The following is a 25,221-nucleotide window of genomic DNA, read 5'->3' on the forward strand; positions in this document are numbered from 1 at the left end:
GTTCGAAACATCCGGAGGCACCGTATCATCCAGCACGGAATGGGCTTGTGGAGAGAGCTGTCTAGACTTCAGAAGCCGGGTTAAAGGAACAGCCAGTGGCATCAATAGACCCAAACTCTCCCGCTGGCTGTTTGATTACAGGATAACCCCACATGCCACACTGGAATACTGGCGGAACTGCTTGGGGCAGACATCTCCACACCAGGCTGAACCTGCTATTCCCAAATCTGGGGAGGAAGGTGGAAAAATACCAGGAGGCCCATTGCAGGGATCACGAATGACTACAGTCACCAAGAGAGGCTTTTCGATGCTGGTGAAAAAGTCTGGGTGAGGAACTTCACACATGGTCACGTGTGGATAGCAGGGACGGTCAAGTCCAGGACAGGGCCTGTGTCCTGTTGAATACATGTGGGAGAGGCCGTCTTAACAAAGTATCTAGACCAGGTGCGGGCCTCGCGTTCATCGTCCATTCCCAGAGCCAACTCTGTCCACCGGACCAAGGACCGAGGAGAATCTTCCCTGATGGGTCAGCACTGCCTCTCCGGTACCCCTGGAGAGGACCTCGGAGTCCGAGATGGGGATGAAGCTGCGGCTGTCCCCATACTGCCTGAGGAAGAGTGAACCGGCTCTCTGGTGTTCACGATGGAAGAAGCAAGTACGGAGCAGATACACCCCCCCCCCCACCACCCACCCCCCCCATCGGACGCTGAATTGGAGGATCAGGACCTGGACGGAAAAGGAGAAAGAGACCTGGGAAATGCCCGGACCATGGGGATTCCACAAACTTTGGAGGGGGGGGGATGGGGGCGGAAATGTAATGAATCAGATCAGGCCATTGAGATCGGGCTATTGGAATATCAACTCTTTAGCCTATCAATTAACTCCTTAATCAATCAGGGAGTCTTCTCCTTGTAGTTAACTGGGAGTGTCAGTTCCCCTGGTGCTCCCGAGGGTAGACTGCTGACTGATAGCACTCTGTAGACTGCTGGTAGAATTGTAGATGAAGGGATTTATAGACAGGAGTCATGGGGGGAGAGGGGGACTGGTGGTGTTGAGATGGCGGCGTGGGCTCGTTGGGCCGAAGGGCCTGTTTCCTGGGCTGATTTTGTTCTTTGTTTGTTCTTTGATTGTGATGAAGGGTCTTCTGCCTCTGAAGTCCTATTACAGAGTTGAATCCCAAGCTGTAATCCCATTGAATGCTCAGTAGTCATGTGATCTCTTATTTCTAGTCAAATATGCAGATAATTTTATTTGGGATATTGGTTTAGAGAATCTTAGAATCCTGACAGTGCAGAAGGAGGCCACTCAGCCCATCGCGTCCGCACCGATGACAGGCCCATTCCGGTAACCCCCCCCCACACACATTTACCCTGACCAACGGGCTATTTAGCACTGCCAATCAACCTAACCCTCACATCTTTGGACTGAGCGTGACGTTTTTATTGCTGCTCAGAAGCTTCATTTTGTAAAATTAAGTTCTTGGACATTGTGTGTGGTCAGTGTGGGAGTGCAGGACAATGCTGGGAAAACAGAATGGGATTCCCAGTTTCCCTAGTCCTGGCATCATTACATTGAAGCTGCTGTAGGACTAATCAGTCCCGTGCTCACCGAGGTTGCTGATCTGTGTCTAAATATTTTCAACTTATTTTTCTTCATTTGTAATAAAATTAAGCATATTTATTTTTTTAAATCAGAAATCAACTAGATTCTGAAGAAGTGGCAAAGGAAAGCAAACCTGATGATAATCTAACGGTACGTTGGAAATGACTTCAGCATAAATGTCCTGGACTTTCCAGGTTCAGTATTGATACTAGATCCTGTTCACCCTCCTTCTGTCGAGTGACGAAGCTATTCTGCCGTTTTCTGTTGAGAATGAGTAGTACCGGGGCAATGCTACATTGTCGGGTGAGTCAGTACTGAGGGAGTGCTGCACTGTTGGGGGTGTAGTGCAGAGGGAGTGCTGCATTGTCAGGAAGGTCAGTGCTAAGGGATTGCTGCACTGAGACTGGGAAGGCACTGAGGGAGCGTTGCCCAGTCAGAGGGGTCGTACTGAGGAGGCGCTGCATTGTTAAAGAGGCAGTGCTGAGGGATTGCTGCACTGAGACTGGGAAGGCACTGAGGGAGCACTGCCCAGTCAGAGGGGTCGTACTGAGGAGGCGCTGCATTGTTAAAGAGGCAGTGCTGAGGGAGTGCTGCACTGAGACTGGGAAGGCACTAAGGGAGTGGAGCAATGCTAGGAGACTGTTTACTGTCAGAGAGGCAATACAGAGGGCGTTCTACATTGTAGAGTCAGCATAGAGGAGGTGCCGTATCCCAGAGCTTCTCCTTTTAAATGAGGTTTAAAATGAGGCTCTATTAAGATGGATATTCACGTTGTGAAGACACTATTAGAGGATGTACAAGGACCTCTCCCCTCCTACACTGGTACCTCCTCTGATGGTCTCCATGGTCTTCCAGTTGTCGAACACAAATTGTCTCTTCTACAGCAGGAAGAACCCATCTCCCTGCGTCTTCACCCCCACCAGGATGGTCTGAGGGTCCTGAATCTTCCACGAACAGAGGCCCAGCCAGTCTGAGCATGGGCCTGGCTTCCCACAGTCCTCTCTCTGACTGTCAGGGTCCTTGGCCCCATGGTTGTCTGTGATGTTAGTGGAAGTTATTGAGTTGCAGTAACTAGTGACCAGAGGCTAACAACAATAAAGATTATTGATAACACTGAGCAGCTCTTACATGCTGAACCCCCAGGCACCTGACCCCCTTCTGTACCATCTATCTTGTATGTTTCCCTCCTGTTTCATAAAGGAAGCTCCTTTTGAGGACTCAGGCAGCCATTTATAAAGACATTGTTGAGTTGCCTGAATGTGACATCCATCTCTAGGGCATCCTTACATTGTTTGATTTGACACAAGTCCCTGAGTGGATATGATGTCAGTGTCCTCCTCAGGATCTGAGTGGCGAGTAGGAAGGCTCTGGAAAGGCATCAGCAAGGTTCAGCTCCTTACGGTGCTTGTAGACAATACAGAGGTTACAGCATTGCAGTTTGAGCATTATGAGGTGATGAGAGGGATTGATAGAGTGGACGTGCAGGGACTATTTCCTCGGGTGGATGTAGCTGTTACTAGGGGGCATAACTATAAGGTTCATGGTGGGAGATATAGGAGGGATGTCCGAGGTAGATTCTTTACTCAGAGTGGTTGGGGTGTGGAATACACTGCCTGCTGTGATAGTGGAGTCGGACACTTTCGGAACTTTTAAGTGGTTATTGGATAGGCACATGGAGCATTCCAGAATGATAGGGAGTGGGACAGACTGATCTTGGGTTTGGACATAGCTCAGCACAACATCGAGGGTCGAAGGGCCTGTACTGTGCTGTACTGTTTTATGTTCTGTTACGTACTGCTGTTGTATAGATGCAGCATGAAGAATAGTGATGAGTGACAGTTGATCAGCTTTAATACTTACCATTTATAAAGTCATGAAATTTATGACGAGTGGAAACTAGAGTGAGGAGGAATTCCTTCTCAATTTGGTCTGAACGAGTCTGTCTTAGTGAGGGCCCTTGATTTGAAGGTGATTATCTTTGATTATCATGATAATAAGGACATCCTCCCTCAGATAAGGGAATAAAAACTGCAGTAGTGGCCTCACCGAGGCCCTGTGTAACTGCAGCAAGAAATCCCTGATCGAACCCTCGCGCTATGAAAGCCAACATACCATTTGCCTTTTTTCCCCATCTACTGCACCTGCCTGCTTACTGTCACAACTGGTGTACGGGGACACCTAGATCTCATTGCAATGTGGCAGCACAGTGGTTAGCACTGTTGCCTCACAGCAAGAGGGCCCTGGGTCATTGTCTATGCGGAGTCTGTACCTTCTCCTCGTGTCTGCGTGGGTTTCCTCCAGGTGCTCCGGTTTTCTCCCACAGTCTGAGCTGGTTCGATGTATTGGCCGTGCTAAATTCTCCCTCAGTGTAACCCAAACAGGCGCCAGAGTGTGGCAACTAGAGGACTTTCACAGTAACTTCATTGCAGTGTTAATGTTAGCTTACTTACGACACTAAAAGATAAACTTAAAAACTCAACCATTACCCCCTCTTTATCTTTCTTCCTGTTTTTTACAACCAGAATAAATAACCTCACATTTAACCACATTACACTGCATCTGCTGTGCATTTACCCATTCACTCAGCTTGTCTAAAGCACACCGAAGTATATTTGCAACCTCCTCGCAGCTCACCCTCCCACCCAGCTTTGTGACATTGCATTTGGTCCTCTATTTAAATCATTAATTGTGAATTGAGATCATAGCACAGATCCCTGCAGTACCCCACGAACCACCGTCTGCCATTCAGAAAATTACCTTATATATTCCCATTCTTTATTTCCTGTCTGCCAATTGGTTTTCTATCCATTTCGATCCACAATACCCAATCCCATGTGCTTTAATTTTATATGCTAATCTCCTATATGAAACTTTATCAAAAGTCCAAAAAAACCACATCCACTGGCTTCCCTTCATCAAGTCCAGTAATTACATCCTCAAAGAATTCCAGTCCATTTATAAAGAATGATTTCTCGTTCACAAATCCATGCTGACTCTGTCTGATCCTGCCACTATTTATCAAGTATCTGCTATAAAATCTTTGCTAATGGATTGCAGGCTTTTCCCCACTACCGACACCAGGCTGACTGGTTTATAATTCCCTGTTTTCTCTCCACCTCCCTTTTTAAATACTGGGGTTATATCAGCTGCCCTCCAATCTGTAGAAAACAGTCCCAAATCTATAGCATTTTGGAAGATGACCACCAAAGAATCCACTATTCCAAGGGCCACTTCCTTAAGTACCCTGGGACATCGATTATCATATTGATTATTATGCCCTGTTGAATTATCAGCCTTTAATCCAATCAATTTCTCCAACACCATTCCTCTACGAATGCTAATTTTCTTCATTCCTTCTCTCTAACTAAACCCTGTGTTCCTCAACATTTCTGGTATTTTCTTTGGTCCCCATTATTAATTCCCCTGTTTCTGATTGTGAGGGACCTACGTTTGTCTTTGTCAATCTTTTTTCTTTTCACATTCTCACTGTATGAGTGTGCAATTGTTTAACAGATAGTGGGTTCTCCGGGGTAACCTGTTCAGGCACATGTACTACAATGACGGTAAGGACCTGAAACTTGTTCCCTTCATGTGTTCAGGTCTCATTAGTTATCTGCACTTCACTTCCCCAACCCTCCTACGTGACTTTGGTTCCTTCCCACTTACAAAGACGTAGGAAGTTTGGGGTTTAAACATTGTCAGTTGGGAGACAGAACTCCAAACTAAATTCTTCTCGTCTTACAAGCCTGCAAACCGCACAAATAACCGGGAGGGATTTTCTACTCTTGTTTTCATGGGGTGTGAACATCAGCGGGGGGTCAGCGAATCGCACCGAGTTGTAAAATAAATTTTACGTTGGTGGGATTTCTTGATCAATTGTCTCCCGGCCCCTGCCAATGATTAACGGGAATCCTGACTTTGAATCAATTTAAATATAATCATTAAGTTTTTACCTGGAACAAGATCGAGACCAGCTCTTTAAAGGGCCCCATGGTTTGGACCAGTGACCGGGAGCCCGGCTGATACAGAATAGTGTGACACCCCGCTGGAGATCAGGGGCAAAACTCTGCCACGTTTTGGCAAAGTGTCCTCTCGGGTAGGACAGATGGAAGGTAGACTGTTGGCGGAGTGGCTGGGTTTTGCTGCCTTGTTTTTAGACCGATTGAGATTAAAAGTTAGGAGGCAGGTCCCGCAATGTCGTGCTGGCGTGTTGGACTGGGGTAAACACAGTAAGAAGCCTGACAACACCAGGTTAAAGTGCAACCAATTTATTTGATAATAAACTCACAAGCTTTCAGGGTTTGCCCTTCGTCAGGTGAATGGAGAGTTCTGGCCTCAGACAGAGCATATAACAGCACGGACAGTTTACAGATTACTGATTAGAATGTGAATCCTTACACCTAACCTGCTGTTCAAGTCTTAAAGATGCCGACAATGTGAGTGGAAGGAGCACTGATCACAGGTTAAAGAGATGTGTATTGTCTGCAGACAGTACAGTAAGTGAGGTTTTGCAAACCCAGGCAAGTCACGGGGGTTACAGATAGTGCGACATGAACCCAAGATCTTTGTTGAGACCGTCCTCATGTGTGCGGAACTTGGCTATCAGTCTCTGTTCAGCGACTCTGCGCTGTCGTGTGTCGTGAAGACTGCCTTGGAGAACACTGATAGCCAAGTTCCGCACACGTGAGGACGGTCTCAGCCGGGATCTTGGGTTCATGTCGCACTATCTGTAACCCCCGTGACTTGCCTGAACTTACAACATCTCACTCACTGTCCTGTTGAGAGATGAGTGCCCCAAAGCTGGTGCCAGTTTGGTTGCTCCAGTTGCTTGAGCTTGGGCAGGTATGGGCAAACTGTGAGGCAGCTGTTGTCTGGCCGTCACGGACAAACCTGGGAGATTGGGTAGGGTTGGCCACAAGCAAATATTTGGTGGAACTTCCATAGCGCAGGTGTAAAGAAATAAGCAATAACTCAGTGAACCTGGCGGGGGGGGGGTTACTGCATTGTAAAGGCTGCTGGGTCAGAGGTGGAGTTACAAGATTGTAACTCAAATCCCTCAAACCACAGTCTATGGTTGTGCTGTAAAGGAACTGGGCTTAAAAGCAAACAGAGCAAACAAAATAATGCTCGTGTTTATTAATTATTAAGTTATTTGTGTCACAAGTAGGCTTACATTAACACTGCAATAGAGTTACTGTGCAAATCCCCTAGTCACCACACTCCAGTGCCTGTTGGGTACACTGAGGGTGAATTTAGCCTGGCCAGTGCTCCTAACCAGCATATCTTTCAGACTGTGGAGCACCTGGAGGAAACCCATGCGGATACTGGGAGAGTGTGCAGTTTCCGCACAGACAGTGACCCAAGCCAGGAATCGAACTCTGGTCCTGTGAAGCAGCAGTGCTAAGCTTCACAACTGGTGTACGAGGACACCCAGATCTCATTGTAGCACAATGTCACAACGGTTAGCACTGCTGCTTCACAGCACCAGAGACCCAGGTTCAGTTCCCAGCTTTGGGTCACTGTCTGTGCACAGTGTGCAGGTTCTCCCCCCGTACCACCTCCAAGAGCTATTTACCACAGTGTGAGACAAATTCTGTTGAAACAAACTGTAGTTTGTTTCTCATTGAAGATCATTAATATTCTACCAATTTTATGAGAAAATAGAAGCAGAAAGTGGGGATTGGTAGTGAGATTCTGGAGCATCGAGGCATTTCTGGAACATTTGTCTGATAATTCTGTTCGGTTTTCATCTACCAAAATAAACTGCAGATCGTTGCTTATTAATAATACTTACAATAACTTAGTAACTGGGCTGTAAGAAAAGCCACGTTGTGAAGTATAACTTTTGGAATGATAAACTTACATTTTAGAGAGGTTTGACACAGTTTATGATAAAATAATTATTTTTAACATTAACCAAATGTATAATAATTAAATGGAATGTCTGCAGAGTCTCTACATTTGTACAAAGTGAGCCACACCAGAAAAAAACTTAGACCAATCAGTAAGTTTATAATACCTGCTTTCTGCTTAATGTTAGTCTGCCGGTGTATTACCAAGATATGTCATACATTTCTACAAAAGATGCTTTTTAGATAAGAGTATATGAAGTGACACAGTGGTTAGCACGGCTGCCTCACAGTGCCAAGGTTCAACTCCTGCCTGGGGAACTGTGTGGAGTTTGCACAGTCTCCCAGTATCTGCATGGGTTTCCTCTGGGTGCTTCTGTCTCCTCCCACAGTCCAGGGATGTGTAGATGAGGTGGGTTGGCCATGCTCAATTGGCCCTTAGCATTCCAAGGTTAAACGGATTAGCCATGGTGAATGTGCGGGATTACAGGGATAGGGTGAGGAAGAGGATCTGGGTAAGATACTCTGTCAGAGAGTCTGTATGGACTCAATGGATCGAATGAACTTTTCTACACTGTAGGATTCAATGATTATGTGTGAAGTGTCTCTGAATAACAATAGTCATTTTTTTAACATTAGGAATATTCTATTGCAATCTTCACATTTAACATTAGTTCCTTCACGTACTGCAACGCTGTTTCCCTATATTGAGGGGTGCTGTGTAAATTGTTAAAATATGGACTAACTAGTTGGTTTTATTTCACTCTAAGGAAGAAAAGCTGTATTTTAAGGACCCACAGGAAATAATGGACATCTTCTATCTTTTGGAAGAAAAGATACTTTCACTTATCCAGTATTGCCGTGAAGCTGAGGAGGACATTGATCAAGTTGATCAGCAATTGGAAAGCGTACAGAAAGCCATGTATGTGTGACCTTTCAGTGTTTATCCATTATCCTTATTAACAAAGAAATCGTTCACGTGTTTGTGTTTGGGGGGGGGGGGGGCGGGGGGAACTGTTTGAGAATGAATGACGGTAACAACACTAAGTTGTAGGTGACAGACGGTTTTGGAGGGATTTCTTTGAATGGTAAGAACGTGGAGCTGGGTGCCATCGGCAGTGACTGGGGGTTCAGACACGCTCTGGAGACCTGAGCACACAGTCCAGGTTGTAAATCCAGTGAGAGGTGTCATCACCATCTGGATGAGATATTAAACCTGTCCTTTTTGGGTGGATATGAAAGATCCCACAGTGCTGGCTGATAGAGCCCAGTGTCCAGGCCAACATCCGTTTCTCAACTAACATCACAAGAACAGATTGCTATTTCACCCCACTGCTGTCTTTCTGAGAACTCCTTGTCTAGCCCGTTTCCTATATTAAAACAGTGATTACAGTTGATTACATACTTATCATCTTGGAGAAAGGTGAAACGAGGCTTTTTATTCTACCCGTTGGATTACACTGACAACCACTGATAGAAAGTCCTGCACCCCACCAGCCAAGCTGTTCCGGTACAGATACCACCGCGAAATCTACCCAACAATATGGAAAACTGCCCAACAATGTCCCGTCCACAAACAGGAGGACAGATTCTATTACAGCTCCGTCGGCCTACTCTCAGTCATCGGTAAAGTAATGAAGGAATCATCACCTTGCTCAGCACACCAGTGCCCCGTTTGGGTTCTGTCAGGGCCACTCAGCTCCAAACTCGTTATCATCATCGGATGTCCCTCAATTGAAAGGTGAAGGTGACATCGACTGGGGTTCATGGCTTCCTGCCGTGAATCTTTGTGTGACCGGACAGGCTGACTCTCCACCCACTGATCATCAGGCAGACGGAGCAGAATGTCCCGTGTGGTTCTGGGATCCAGAGTGCAGAATTTACTTCTTTTTCTTTCCTTCCCTGTCGCCAATCTGCATCATCATTAAGATGTCACTGCCTGTGTGGAGTTTGCACATTCTCCTCGTGTCTGCATGGGTTTCCTCCGGGTAGAATCATAGAACCCTACAGAGCAGAAAGAGGCCCTTCGGCCCATCGAGTCTGCACCGAACACAATCCCACCCAGGCCCTACCCCCATATCCCTACATATTATACCCACTAATCCCTCTAACCTACACATCCCTGGACACTAAGGGGCAATTTCTTAGCACGGCCAATCAACCTAACCCACACATCTTTGGACTGTGGGAGGAAACCCACGCAGACACGGGGAGAATGTGCAAACTCCACACATTCCAAGCCAGGAATTGAACCCAGGACCCTGGAGCTGTGAAGCAGCAGTGCTAACCCACTGTGCTACTGTGCCGCCCCCTACTCCAGTTTCCTCCCACAGTCCAAAGATGTGCGGGTTAGGTTGATTGGCCGTGCTAAGAAATTGCCCCTTAGTGTCCAGGGATGTGTAGGTTAGAGGGATTAGTGGGTATAATATGTGGATTGGGCCTGGGTGGGATTGTGTTCGGTGCAGACTCGATGGGCTGAATGGCCTCTTTCTGCACTGTAGGTATGTATGATTCTAAGATGTTGTGACTCGAGGAATGATGAAGCTTGATAGCCCATCCTGTCGCCATTTTGAACAATTGACCGCAAGCTCATCCCAGTCATTAATGTCAGTGCAGCTGTACATGAGGGACTGAGTGGCCTCCTCCTGAGGTGATCGATTCAAATCACTTGGGTGCCTTAAGAACAGCCATTCTCACGAAACATTTTCTGCAGCAGTTTGCCCCACAGATTAAAGTTCATCAATTGGAAAAGGCAGTATGGATGTTAATCTGAACGTTAAAATTAAATTTGGCTAAAATTGTGAAAACTCTACCATCAGATTTACAATTGCTAATTATTGACATCCTGTTGAAGCTTTTCCTCTTGCACGCATCAGGACAAACACAAGAATACCAAATTTCAAAGGGACCATCAATTTACACTGCGTGAGCAAAGGTGCTGATTGGCTATTCAGCACTGATTGAGACATGGCCATGGGAAATACACGAGGAGGCTATTCTCACTCATGCTTTTGTTTGTCTGCAAGCAACAGGAATATGTCTGTGCACCTTTCTCAATTATAAATCTCATAGTTCTGTCTCTTTTTCAGCACTACTTAGTGCCCAGTGGGGCTGGTTAGCTCAGTTGAAATGCAGAACAATGCCAGTAGCACACGGGTTCAATTCCTATACAGCTGACGTTACTCATGAAGGCTCGAACCCCCCCCCCCCCTCCACTTCCCTCTTGCCCTGAGGTGTGATGATCCTCAGGTTAAATCATCTCAAAGAGAAGAGCAGACTATGGGGGCAGCACAGTCTAACTCACAGGGCCAGGTTCAATTCCAGCCTCTGGCAACTTGTGTGGAGACTGCATGTTCTCCCCATGTCTGCATGGGTTCCTTCCAGGTGCTCTGGGTTCCTTCCACAGTCCAAAGATAGTCATAGAGGTTTACAGCATGGAAACAGACACTTTGGCCCAACTTGTCCAAGGCCAACTTAAAACCCCTAAGCTAATCCCAATTGCCTGCATTTAGCCCATATCCCATCGTACCCATGTAACTCTCTAAATGCTTTTTAAAAGATAAAATTGTACCCGCCTCTACTACTACCTCTGGCAGCTTGTTCCAGACACTCACCACCCTCTGTGTGAAAAAATTGCCCCTCTGGACACTTCTGTATCTCTCTCCTCTCACCTTAAACCTATACCCTCTCGTTTTAGACTCCCTGACCTTTGGGAAAGGATATTGACTATCTCGCTGATCTGTGTCCCTCATTATTTTATAGACCTCTATAAGATCACCCCTTAACCTCCTACACTCCAGAGAAAAAAAGTCCCAGTCTATCCAGCCTCTCCTTACAACTCAATCCATCAAATCCCGGTAGCATCCTAGTAAATCTTTCCTGCACTCTTTCTAGTTTAATAATATCCTTTCTGTAACAGGGTGACCAGGATTGGACACAGTATTCCAAATGTGGCCTGACCAATGTCTTGTACAACTTCAACAAGACGCCCCAACTCCTGTATTCAATGTTCTGACCGATGAAACCAAGCATGCCGACTGCCTTCTTCACCACTCTGTCCACCTGTGACTCCACTTTCAAGGAGCTATGAACATGTACCCCTAGATCTCTTTGTTCTGTAACTCTCCCCAACACCCTACCATTAACTGGTTCAATCTACCAAAATGCATCACCTCGCGTTTGTGCGGGTTAGGTTGACTGGCCTTGTGTCAGGGGATTAGCAGGGTAATTACATGAAGTTATGGGAATAGGGCCTGGTGAGATTGTTGTTGGTGCAGGCTTGCTAAATAACCTCCTGCACTGTAGGGATTCTATGATTTATCTGGGACTGTGGTGACTTTAATGTTCAATTGTCTACTGAGCTTAAACATGAATGTTGTATAGTATTGTTAAAGTTGAGTGATTGAACTATCCAAAGTGGTTTTGAGGGTCAAGTGATGCTTATATTGACTGTTTCAATTGCTCATTTATCTTGGAATCTCACCGCAGTCTTCATTTGCTTCACTAATTTTCCAGACTTTTTATGCTGTGCATATATTGATTGAATAATGATATTTTATTCCCAATGACAAAGCCCAAAGCCAATGCCTGGACCAGGAGTTACCAAAGAGATAGCCGGTTCTTTGGTCAATAATGAGGAGAGAAAGTCAAAAATACTCGTGTCTAATAGGTTATGTTATCCTATAGGAACAAAGAAATATTTTGTTTGAAGAATCAGGTTAAATACTACGAGGAAACCATTGCGAAAATGGAACGTGAAACAGCAGATATAAAGTTTCTCACCAAGATGTTCTCCTGGGGGGTGTCCAATGAAGATGAGGTAAAGACTGCTTTTTTAACTCTTATTGAATATTATTATCATTACAAACACTGAATAAAATTGTGAATGGTACGTTTCTGAGCTGAAGTGATGAGGCTTGCAGATATGTCCGGATTGTACAGCAGATACAATAATATTCCTGCACCCATTGTACAAAGGAATTGAAGCCTGGCATCCAGCAGCTCTTAAAGGGTCACATATCCAACCTGTGACACGACTGAAATAGCATATTTCTAAAACAGGATCAGTCACAGCTTTCTCCTCCAGAGGCTCCCCCTGTCCCCCTCTCTCCCCCTGTCCCCCTCTCTCCCCCTGTCCCCCTCTCTCCCCCTGTCCCCCTCTCTCCCCCTGTCCCCCTCTCTCCCCCTGTCCCCCTCTCTCCCCCTGTCCCCCTCTCTCCCCCTGTCCCCCTCTCTCCCCCTGTCCCCCTCTCTCCCCCTGTCCCCCTCTCTCCCCCTGTCCCCCTCTCTCCCCCTGTCCCCCTCTCTCCCCCTGTCCCCCTCTCTCCCCCTGTCCCCCTCTCTCCCCCTGTCCCCCTCTCTCCCCCTGTCCCCCTCTCTCCCCCTGTCCCCCTCTCTCCCCCTGTCCCCCTCTCTCCCCCTGTCCCCCTCTCTCCCCCTGTCCCCCTCTCTCCCCCTGTCCCCCTCTCTCCCCCTGTCCCCCTCTCTCCCCCTGTCCCCCTCTCTCCCCCTGTCCCCCTCTCTCCCCCTGTCCCCCTCTCTCCCCCTGTCCCCCTCTCTCCCCCACCCCGTCATCCAGCTGGCTGGGTCTGCATTCACCTGGTACCGTTCTTACCCATCCAGCCATCACCAGAGAAACACCTTCAGTGGTTTCTCGTCCTACTCTCACTGACGACTGGAGTCCCAAGGGTCGATCCTTGGCCGCCTCTTATTTCTTTTATTCAGTTGTGGGACGTGTGTGTGGCTGGCTAGGCTGGCATTTCTTGCCCATTCCTCATTGCCCTGGGGAAGGCAGTGGCGAATCACTGCAGGCCACGTGCTGTGAGCTGACCCACAATGCCAATGGGTAGGAAATTCCAGAATTTAGACCCAGCCGCAGTGAGATATTCCGTGTCAGAACGATGAGTGGCTTGGAGGGGAACTTGCAGCTGGTGGTCTTTCCATGAATCTGCTGCCCTTGTTCTTCTAGATGGCAGTGGTTATGTGTTTGGAAGGTGCTGTCTAAGGATCTTTGGTGAATTGCTGCGATGTATCATGTAGACAGTACACACTGCTGCTACGGAGTGTCGGTGGTGGAGGGAATGGATGTTTCTGGACATGGTGCTAATCAAGCGGGGACATTTTGTTGATGGTGTCAAGCTTCTCGAGTGTTGCTGGAGTTGCACCTATCCAGGCAAATGGAAAATATTCCATCACATCGTGACTTGTGCCTTGTAGATGGTGGGAGTTGAGAGGTGAGTTACTCCCCGCAGGATTCCCAGCCTCTGACCTGCTCTTGTTGCCATGGTGTTTATGTGGGGTGTCCAGTTGAGTTTCTGGTCAATGGTAACCCCAAGGATGTTAACAGTGGGGGATTCGGGGATGGTTACACCATTGACTATCAAGGGGCAGTGTTTAGAGTGTCTCTTAATGGTGATGGTCATTGCCAGGCATTTGTGTGGCGTGAATGGTACTTGCCATTTGTAAAATAAAGCTTTTATTTATTAGTCACAAGTAGGCTTACATTCACACTGCTGTTAAGTTACTGTGAAAATCCCCTCGTCGCCGCAGTCTGACGGCTATTCTGGTACACTGAGGGAGAACTTATCACCACCAATTCACCTGATCTGCACATCTTTAGATTGTAGTGGGGGGAAACTGAAATACCTGGAGGAAATCCGTGCAAACACACAGAGAACGTGCAAACAGGCAGTGACCCAGGCCTGGAATCGAACCCGAGTCCCTGGCGCTGTGAGGCAGTAGTGCTAACCACTGTGCTGCCCCACTTGTCAGCCCAAGCCTGGATATTGTCCAGATCTTGTTGCCTTTGGACCTGGTCTGCTTCAGTATCTGAGGAGTTGCGAATGGTGCTGAACATTGTACAACCATCGAACATCCCCACTTCTGACCTTGTGATGGAGGGAAGGTCGTTGATGAAATAGCTGAAGATAGGTTGGGCCTTGGACATTAACCCTGAGGAACTCCTGCAGAGATTTTCCTGGAGCTGAAATGACTGAGCTTCCACATCCACACTTACATCCCTTTGTGCTAGGTCTGACTTCAACCAGTAGAGAGTTTATCCCCTGATAGCCATTGATTCCAGTTTTGCTAGGGTTCATTGATGCTACACTCAGTCGGATGCAGCCTTGATGTCAGGGGCAGTCACTCTCACCTCACCTCTGCAATTCAGCTCTTTTGTCCGTGTTTGAACCAATGAGGTCAGGAACTGAATGACCCTGGTGAAACCCAAACTGGACGTCACTGAGCAGGTTATTACTGAGTGAGCGCTGCTTGATAGCGCTGTTGATGACCCCCCCTCAATCACTTTACTGACGCTCGAGAGTAGACTGGGCTAGGTTGGTTGGGTTGGATTTGTCCTGGTTTTTTGTATACAAGATATAACTGGGCAATTTTCCACATTATCGAGTAGATGCCAGTGTTGTAACTGTACTGGAAAAGCTTTTTGATTTGGTTTATTGTCACATGTATTGGTAAACAATGAAAAGTATTGTTTCTTACGTGCTATATCATTCATAGAGAAGGAAATGAGACAGTGCAGAATGTAGTGTTACTGTCATAACTAGGGTGTAGAGAAAGATCAACTTAATGCGAGGTAAGTTCATTCAGAAATGTGATGGTAACAGAAGAAGCTGTTCTTGAGTTGACTGGTACGTGACCTCTGACCTTTGTATCTTTTTCCCGATGGAAGAAGGTGGAAGAGAGGTGTGTGGGGTCCTTAATCATGCTGACTGCTTTGCTGAGGCAGCAGGAAGTGTAGGCAGAGTCAATGGATGGGAGGCTGGTTTGCCTGATGGATTGGGCTACATTCACAACCTTTTGTAGTTTCTGCAGTCTTGGGCAGAACAGAATCCCATACTGACCAGAAAGAATGCTTCCTATGGTGTATCTGTAAATGTTGGTGAGAGTCATAGCTGGCATGCCAAATTTCCGCAGTCTTCTGAGAAAGTAGAGGTGTTGGTGGGCTTTCTTAACTATAGGATGTTCTTATGTAGGATCAGCAAGGAGGGACCAGGACAGGTTGTTGGTGATCTGGACACCTAAAAACTTGAAGCTCTCAACCCTTGCTGCCTCATTCCCTGTTGATGTAGACGGGGCATGTTCTCCTTTACACTTCCTGAAGTCGATGACAATCTACTTCATTTTATTGACATTGAGGGAGAGATTATTGTCACTGCACCAGATTCTCTCTCTCATCCCTGTACTCTGTCTCGTCATTGTTTGAGATCCGACCCACTACAGTGGTGTCATCAGCAAACTTAAAGATCAAGTTGGAGGGGAATTTGGCAACACAGTCATGGGTGTATAAGGAATTTAGTAAGAGGCTGAGAACACAGTCTTGTGAAGTACTGGTGTTGAGGATGATCATGGAGGGGGTGGTGTTGCCTAACAAAGAACAAAATCAGCCCAGGAAACAGGCCCTTCGGCCCAACGAGCCCGTGCCGCCATCTCAACACCACCAATTCCCCTCTCCACCCATGACCCCTATCTAATGTTTTATGGCCATCCAGGTTGAGGGAAACTGATTTAGGGACAATTTATTCCTGCCAATCAGCCTAACAGCACATCTTTGGGGTGTGGGAGGAAACTGGAGCACCCGGAGAAAACCCACGCAAGCACGGGGAGAATGCGCAAACTCCCACAGACACCGGTCCAAATCCATCTGTACATCCCAGTGATAGTCACTGAGCTGTCGTGTTGCCCAGTATCTGGTCCAGTTACTGGTCGTGGTCTGTGGGTTAGGAAGTTCAGGATCCTGTTGCAGAGGGAGGAGCCGAGGCCCAGGCCATGGAGTTTGGAGATGAGTTTTGTGGGAATACTAGTGTTGGAGGCTGAGCTGTAATCAATAAACAGAGAGTCTGATATAGGTGTCCTTGTTATCGAGGTGTTCCAGGGTTGAGTGCAGGGCCAGGGAGATGGCATCTGCTGTGGACGTGTTGCGGCGATAGGCGAACTGTAGTGGATCCAGGCAAACTGGGAGGCTGGAATTGATTCATTAATGACTAACCTTTCGAAGCACTTCATAATGATGGACGTCAGAGCCACCGGCCGATAGTCATTAAGGCACGCTGCTTGGTTTTTCTTTGGTACTGGGTGATGGTCGTCTTCAGGAAGCAGATAGTGACCTCAGATTGTTGTAAAGATAGATTGAAGATGTCTGTGAAAACCCCTGTTGCCAGCTGATCCGGGCAGGATCTGAGGGCTCATCCAGGTATCCCGTCCGAGACAGTCACTTTCCACGCGTTAACCTTCGAGAAAACTGCTCTGACATCTGCAGTGATGACCTCAGATACAGGTTCGTCCAGAGCTTCCAGCTGTAGGGTGTGCTCTGACTGACCTCTTGACCAGGCGGGTTAGGGGAGCAGGAAGTTCTGAAACACGGGTCTTCAGTACTATTGCTGGAATATTATCAGAGCATTGCCTTTGCTGCACCCAGTGTTTCAACTGCTTTTTTTTTGATATGATGTGGAATGAATCGAATTGGCTGAAGGCTGACACATAAGAACATAAGAAATAGGAGCAGGAGTTGGCCTCTAGCCCCTCGAGCCTGCCCCGCTGTTCAATAAGATCATGGCTGATCTGATAGTGGTTTAGTTCCACTTAAGAAATAGGAAACCTGTGATCCTGGGGACTGCTGGAGGAAGCAGAGATGGATCATCCACTTGACATTTCTGGCTGAAGATTACTGTGAATGATTCATCTTTTGCACTGATGGGCTCCCCCATCATTGAGGATATTTGTGGAGTCTCCTCCTCCAGTGAGTTGTTTAATTGTCCACCACCATTCATATCTGGAGTGTGGCAGGACTACAGAACTCTTGGTTATTTGTTACTCTTCCTGTTACCCTGCTATCTAACTGCCAACTCTTCTTGACCCTGCCCCTGTCCCTGATTAGCCAGACTGCTTGTTCAGTATTGGCTGGGCAGAACTTTCCCCCACCTCAATATCAGAAAGACCAAAGCCATTGGCTGGGATTTTCCGGCTCTCCCACAGCGGGTTTTCCAGCAGAGGAGATATCTCGCCATTGGCTGCTGGTGAGATCTTCCAGTCCCACCAAGGTCGATGGCATTTTGTATGATTTACTCACCCTGCTGCCAGGGAGCTCCGGTCACGGGGTTCGCCTCCAGGGGCAGGGAAATCCCACCCATTCACTGCCATTTCTAGCCCCCGGCTCTATCCGTCTCCCCAACAACCGTCTGAGATTGAACTAGACTTTTTCCAACTTTATTTCACCTGAAAAAGAATTATCCACCATCAGCCGACACTGTCACTGACATTGCTACATTCACCTCACTAACATCACCCAATCCTGCCCCTGCTTCAGCGTCTCTGAAATCCTCATCCAAGCTTTTGTTACATTTCGATGTGACCAATCCAGAGCTCTCCTAGCCAGCCTCGATCTTTTATCCGACTGAGAATTAACTTCATCAAAAATTCTGTTGCGGAAATCCTAGCTCACGTTAATCCCTGTCCACCCATCACCCTGTGCTCGCTGATCTACGTTGGTTCTCAGTTGAGCAACACGTTGATATTAAACTCCCCGTCCTTATTTTTCAAACCCCCTCATGGCCTCGCCACACTCCCCACCCGGTGTCTGTAATCTTCCCTGACCCCACCAGCAATGTCCTTTCAAAGCACACAGCTGTGCAGCAACTAAACATTGCACAAACAAATCCCTTCAAGCTACTGTACGTGTACAACCATGTTTAAAAAAAAAAGGAAAGGGGGCAGATACAAATAAATCCCTCATGCAGTCCAAAACAAATAAGGGTGCATGTTGCCTACAATCCTCCAAAACCTTAATGCATAAGGGTGATCTGTAAGCCATTCCAGACAAAGCCACCCAGTAACGCTGATTCAGATTGAGCATTGAAGGGTACAGGATATTTGGGAAGGACAGGGAGTGAGGAAAAGTTGGGAGGTGACTCTGTTAGTTAATGATGGTCTGAATGCATTACTAAGTTCAGGAACCCTGGATGGTGAAGCAGTTTGGGCTGAGATGAGAAATGATAAAGGCATTTGCGGGAAGGATATGCAGCCCCTAATTGTAACTACACAGTAGGGCAGAGTATTTTAAAGAAGAGATAGTGGGAGTGCTGTGGGAATTCTTCTAGGTGGCCTGATTAATTTAAAGACTCAGTCTTTTCATTAACATTTTACTTTCACAAAGGCAGAAAAAATAGTTTGTTCAATTCAGTGAAATTTTTTAATTATACTAGCTTTACTAAAAACATTGAAATGTTTGAATAAAACAACATTACAAATTAATATTAAAAAGAAATATAAACATACAATTAGGACAAGATATGGGAGATCTAGGGTTCCACCTACACAGTTAATGCACTATTGGGCTTTCTCAAAAGATCTTCAATTTTATGCCAAAAAGCAAATCAGTTATACATTTTCTATAACAGATTTTACAGCCCAGCTCTTAATTAGAAGCAATTTTATTCACTCTCAATTCTGTCAATATGACAATGACATGTCCTGTATTTAATTATAGCTTGACAATTTTAAATATAGGTAAAATATATTTAAATATAAATAAATTTATTTAACTATATACAATTTTAAATATATTTGATGTTATCCATTAAATCAGACTGATTAAATCTGTGTCTCATTAAAGATGCTTCTTATTGCTATGTGTCTTGAGGCTTTATCATGTATTATGTGTTAGCAATTTTTCTCATTAAAACTGGTTTTCTTGTACCTTGACCGGCTGTCTGGCTTTCATCCCCGAATATTTCATACTTCAGGTTACAATCTGCAGTTTCTCAATCAAAAAGTCCATCGTCTTTCTTAGCCTGTTTACCAGTTTGCTACATCTTTCATCTGAGTTTGAATTTATTTTGCACCTTGTCCTTGAATGAATATTCAACATTTATAATAATGTTGAATCGGAGATTTTCACAGTAACTTCATTGCAGTGTTAATGTAAGCCTTACTTGTGACTAATAAATAAACTTTAACTCATTCATATAAAGAAACCTTTAAAAAAAAATCTTATATTAAAAATGTTAATATAATTCAGTTACTTACATAAAACAGCTGTTTATCTGATTTCTATAACTAATCCCTAATCTACTTAATCCCTTCCACTGTTAAATCCCATCTACAGGGAGTTTGTCAAAAAAGTGCGGTGATAATCATGGATACAGATTGGAAAAAACAGATGTGCAAATGTAGCACAGATGAGGAATTAGTAGAATTAGTGGTTTTGAGATATTTCTTAGAACGATAGGTTCTGGAGCCAACAGAGGGCAGGCTATACCCTACCTGGTATTATGCAACAAGATAGGATTAATTAATGACCCCGTAATGAAGGTGTGCTAGTGATCATAGTGTTACATTCAGATTGAAAGAGGAGTGCGTCCAACACAAGTATTTTAAACCTAAATAAGGGCGATTGTGAAGATATGAAAGCACAGCTGGCAAAAATAAACTTACAACTTAGATTAACGGACAGATCAATAGAGGTTCAGTTGCCAACCTTTAAAGAGATATTTCAGAATATACAGAATAGACTCATTGCAAAGAGAAGAAAACAATTCCATGGGGAGTAAAGACAGTATTAAATCCAAAGGAAAATAATCTCATAGAATCCCTACAGTGCAGAAAGAGGCCATTCAGCTCATCGTGTCTACGCCAACCCCACAGCCCGTGTATTTATCCTGCTTATCTCCCTGACACTGAGGGGCAATTTAGCACGGCTAATCAACCTAACCCGCACATCTTTGGACAGTGAGAGGAAACCGGAGCACCCGGAAGAAACTCATGCAGACGTGGGGAGAACGTGCAAACTCCAACAGACAGTGATGCAAACCTAGAATTGAACCCGAGTCCCTGGCGCTGTGAGGTACCAATACTAACCACTGTGCCACCATACCTCCTAATGTTAGCACAAGGACAAGTGGCAGATCAGAATATTGGAAAGAATAAAAAGAATGATGCAAAGACTGATAAGGAAGAGAAAACTAGAAAAAGCTAGCCAGTAATATAAAGAGTTTCTATAGGTTTGTAACTAAGACAGCAGCTAGCAAAGTGAGCATTGCTCCAATAGAAAGTATGTCTGAGCAATTGGTAAAGGAACGGCTATGGCAGATGAATTCAACAGGCATTTTGCATCAGTCCTCACCATAGAGGACACAAGTAACGTGCCAGAAATTGCTGTAAATCAGGAAATGAAAGAGAGGGAGGAACTCAGGAAAATTACAATAAGTCGGGGAAGTGGAATTGAGCAAATTGTTGGGAAAGTGGGCTCACAAATCCCTGAGTCCGGATGAACTCCACCCGAAGATCTGGGAATAAATGGCTAATGAGATAGTTGATGCATTGATTTTAATTTTCCAAAATTCCCTTAATGTGGAGAAGGTTCCATTACAGTAGAAGATAGCAAATTTAGCTCCTTTGTTCAGAAAGCAGGAAACTACAGGCCAGTTAGCCTTACATCTGCTGTAGGGAAATGTTAGAATCATAGAACCCTACAGTGCAGAAAGAGGCCCTTCGGCCCATCGAGTCTGCACCGAACACAATCCCACCCAGACCCTACCCCCATATCCCTACATATTATACCCACTAATCCCTCTAATCTAAGCATCTTAGGACACTAAGGGCAATTTCTTAGCACGGCCAATCAACCTAACCTGCCCATCTTTGGACTGTGGGAGGAAACCGGAGCACCCAGAAGAAACCCACGCAGACACGAGGAGAATGTGCAAACTCCACACAGACAGTGACCCGAGCCGGGAATCGAACCCAGGTCCCTGGAGCTGTGAGGCAGCAGTGCTAACCCACTGTGCTACCGTGCCGCCCATAGAAGCCGCTATTTTTAACAGTGGTACTTCTAAAACCTATCTCTTTTGGCCAAGGTTTTGCTTATCCGGCTGGAATTCCCTCACTGGAGAGGGTGCCAGGGGTTAGAAGAGTTGCCACCTCGGCCCTCCCTCCTCGGGAGAACTTGTCTGCAGGGTGAGGGGGGATGGGTGCGGGCTGGGGTTAGGTTAACCGACCTGGGCGTGTTTGGAGGCATCCACAGGGTGTGATGGGCTGTTTGAAAAGTTGGCCTTAATACTGAGAGCCTTGGTCGCAGTTAAAATAAAAACAGAGAGGTTTTCCAGCCTTCGTCCCTCTCACTCCACACACATGCTCCATGTGACCTCATACCCCTTCCAACCACGTTTCCTCATGTCCCCTTGTTAAGGTATGGCATTTCCATGCCCGCTATACACTTTATGCCCAATGAACCAGTGACAGTAGAAGACATTTAGAAACAAATTTAAACAAAGTCCTTCATTCATTACTTTTCAATAAGTCACAATGACAAAGAACAACACAGCACAGGAAACAGGCCATTCGGCCCTACAAACCCACGCTGCCCGTGTTAACACTCAGTGAGCGCCTCATTCCAATCCTCCTCCTACCTAACACTTTTGTCTACGCCTCTGGACTCCACAATAAAGGGGGTGCAAATTTAGAGAATTTTACTACAGAATATCCAAACCTTTAAAGTTCGAAACCTCTTCAGATGTTTTGCTACGTTAAAGGTGCTTTATATAAATAAAGTTGTTGCCAAATTAGAATCAAATTATTTGTGAGCTGTTGTCACACATCAACAATTTGTATTTTAGGAAGATGTGATTAAACAGTTGGACCTGGGGCTTTATAAACTGCATCAGGCCTACATCAAAGATGCCAAGGTGCCTGCGGATATATTTCAGAAAATACGGAATATTGAGACTGAGATAAGCAGACGGTTGGACTGTATTGACACAGTTGCATCACAGAAGATCAGCACTATTCTGAAGAGATTAAAGAAGGAAAAGAGAGAAAGGTGAGGACATTTAAATACTAATGTTTATTAGATAGACCTCCTGTTCGATAGCTCAGAGTAAATTCCACCACTCTTCGAAAAGCATCCCTCCCCCCCTCCCGCATTGCAATGAAAACTGTGTTTATCTGAGCAGGGAATCAGCAGGGGTGCTGTCTCTTTTATCAGGTTTGGGCCAGGGCCAGGTGAGACAGTTGGCACTGCTGCCTCTCAGTGCTGGTGACTGACAGGTTGGCCACATGTCAGTCAGGCGGTGGCCTGGATGTGATGTGCTCGCGGCCCTGTGGGAAAGGGAGATGGTATAGTTCCCCAAAGCAGACCGTCAAAAGTCATTTTGGCAGAATGCCTCAACGCCAGAACTCTCATACAAGATCCAAGGCTTAGCTTGGAGAAAAGGGCACTCCCCCATCAGGCCCCTTGTTCACAGCTAGAATCTCCTTTGAAGAAGCTGCAGTGGGGAGGAGACTGTCATCCACCTCCTCCTGGAATGTGTCTTTGCAAAAGAGGTCTAGAAAGACTTGCTGTGGTTTCAGTTGAGTTTCACCCTGAGCAGCTGTGTGGATGTTCCCAATGCCACACACCAAGGTAAACATCGATAGCTGCCAGAGGCTCACCAACTTAGCGAAAGATGCTCTTTAATCTTCCAGCGCAAAGAGCTGTTGATGAAGATTGTTGTAGACAATTCCATGTTCAGCACCATTCATGATTCCTCAGATACTGCAGCAGTCTGTGTCCAAGCACAGCAAGACCTGGACTATATCCTCGCTTGGGCTGAGTAGCAAATAACATAGAAGTACCAGCAATGACTATCTCTCAAGACCATCCAACTGTCTCTCCTTGGCATTCAATGGCATTACCTTCACTGAATCACCCAGTGTGACCAGAAACTGAACTGGACCAGCCAGGTAAATACTGCGGCTACAGGAACAGATCAGAAGCTGGGAATCAAGCGGTGAGTAATTCACCTCCTGACTCCCCACTGGACGGAGTGTGAGGGTTTAGCCTCCCGTTGCAAGGATGAGTGCAGTTTCAACAATACTAAAGAGGCTTGACACCATCGCAACAAATTGGCCACTTGATCGGCACCCCACCCACAATCACTCCCTTCACCACTAATGTGAAGTGGCACAGATTCATAGAATCCCTACCGTGCAGGAGGAGGCCATTTGGCCCATCAAGTCTGCACCGACCACAATCCCATCCAGGCCTATTTCAGTAACCCCACATATTTACCCTGCTAATCCCCTGGCATTGGGGTCAGTTGAGCAAGGCCAATCAACCTAACCCGCACATCTTTGGACTGTGGCAGGAAACTGGACCACCCAGAGGAAACCCACGCAGACACGAGGAGAATGTGCAGACACTGCACAGTGACCCAAACCAGTAATCGAAATCGGGTCCCTGGCATGGTGAGGCAGCAGTGCTAACCACTATGCCACTGCACCACCCATCACTTATACCACCTACAAGATGCACTGTGATAACTCAACAAGGTTCTTTTGATGGCACCTTCAAAACCCACAGCCTTGAACAACAAGGACAGCAGATAGCTGGGAACAACACCACCTGCAAGTTTCCTTCAAGCTACTCACCCATCCTGCCTTTCCTTCACTGTAAATAGGTCAAAATCCTGGGACTCCCTCCCTAACAGCAACGTGGGTGTACCTACATCTCAGGGTTCAAGGAGGCAGCTCACCACCTTCTGAAGAGTAATTAGGGATTCTCAATAGGCTCTCCAGCCTAGCCAGTGACACCAACATCCCATGGATACATCAAGAACAATGTCAGATTTGAACAGTTACAGAGTTTACTTTTACAAATTGTACAATTGATTCTATGTACAAAGTATATTTTTGGAAATAACCCACCAACCTTTGTTGCTGGTGTTTCACGTGTTTCACATGTTTCACATATAATGGTTCCCGCACTGCTGGATTATGTTCCAGCGCAAGGTGCTTAAGATCTACAACCTGCCCCTCAGTATAAAAGGACTCTTCTCAATGGCATTGATTAGTGGGCAATCTAACAAGTAAGAATTGCATTTCTGTAGTGCCTTTCAGACCCTCAAGGTGTCTCAAAGTGCTTTACAGCCAGTTTACTTCTTGAAGTCTAGTCAGGATTGTGATGTAGGGAACATGACAGCTAATTGCAAACCACCAGCTCCCGCAAGCAGGAATGTGATAATCCGTAGGACCATCCTGGAGTTCAGGCTGGATTTTGAGCTCAGATTGCGGTTATGTTGGGACCTCAACACGAGAGGCATCACTGACTGAGCCACGATCACAGGCACACAATCCGAGACATCAGATTCAAAGTTGGAGATATGCTTTTCCATATTGAAAATTGAAGAAGGGATTGTTGGCCCATCAATGGTCACAGCTGTCCTTGTTCTTGTTTTTTTATGCATTGTTCACATGATTTAATTCTGATCGGCCGCTAGGTTTAGCCTTGTCCATGTGGATAGTGTTAAGGTGCATGTTCTGTACTTTACCACAGGCTGCGTGAGGAGGCGATGGCTCGGATGAAACAACCTACAGAAGGAAGACTGAAGCTGGATTCACAAAAGTGCCACAAAAAGAGAATGGTAATAATTTTTCAAATGCAAATCGTGTGAAATGCTCTCATCTCCAAACTGAGCACATTACTGGCTCTGAGTTGCTGAGGGTGTAAATGGATGTGTCCATCCTATAGCCAGAGCTCAGTTCTGTTCACCTCACTACAGGAAGGATGTGGAAGCTATTGAGAGGGTACAGAGGAGATTTACAAGGATGTTGCCTGGATTGGGAGGCATGCCTTATGAAGATAGGTTGAGAGAGCTCGTTCTTTCTCCTTAGAGAGACGAAGGTTGAGAGGCGACCTGATAGAGGTTTATAAAATGTTGAGAGGAATAGATAGGGTGGATTCTCGGAGGCTATTTCCCAGGGCTGAAATGGTCGCTACGAG

General features: G+C 46.0%; 1 protein-coding gene across 1 annotated transcript in view; it reads left to right on the plus strand.

Annotated features, from left to right (window-relative positions):
* LOC145355583 (coiled-coil domain-containing protein 38-like) overlaps positions 1-25,221 on the plus strand; it is a 40,563-nt gene that overhangs the window by 14,598 nt on the left and 744 nt on the right. Inside the window, exons 2-6 of the mRNA XM_080207834.1 lie at positions 1,695-1,752; positions 8,222-8,373; positions 12,138-12,270; positions 22,079-22,281; positions 24,775-24,862. Coding sequence (XP_080063960.1) covers positions 1,695-1,752; positions 8,222-8,373; positions 12,138-12,270; positions 22,079-22,281; positions 24,775-24,862 — 634 coding nt within the window. The remainder of the gene's footprint in view (positions 1-1,694; positions 1,753-8,221; positions 8,374-12,137; positions 12,271-22,078; positions 22,282-24,774; positions 24,863-25,221) is intronic.

This window comes from Carcharhinus amblyrhynchos, chromosome 19, assembly GCF_965287045.1.
Source record: "Carcharhinus amblyrhynchos chromosome 19, sCarAmb.v2.hapA, whole genome shotgun sequence".
In the NCBI taxonomy this organism is placed as follows: domain Eukaryota; kingdom Metazoa; phylum Chordata; class Chondrichthyes; order Carcharhiniformes; family Carcharhinidae; genus Carcharhinus; species Carcharhinus amblyrhynchos.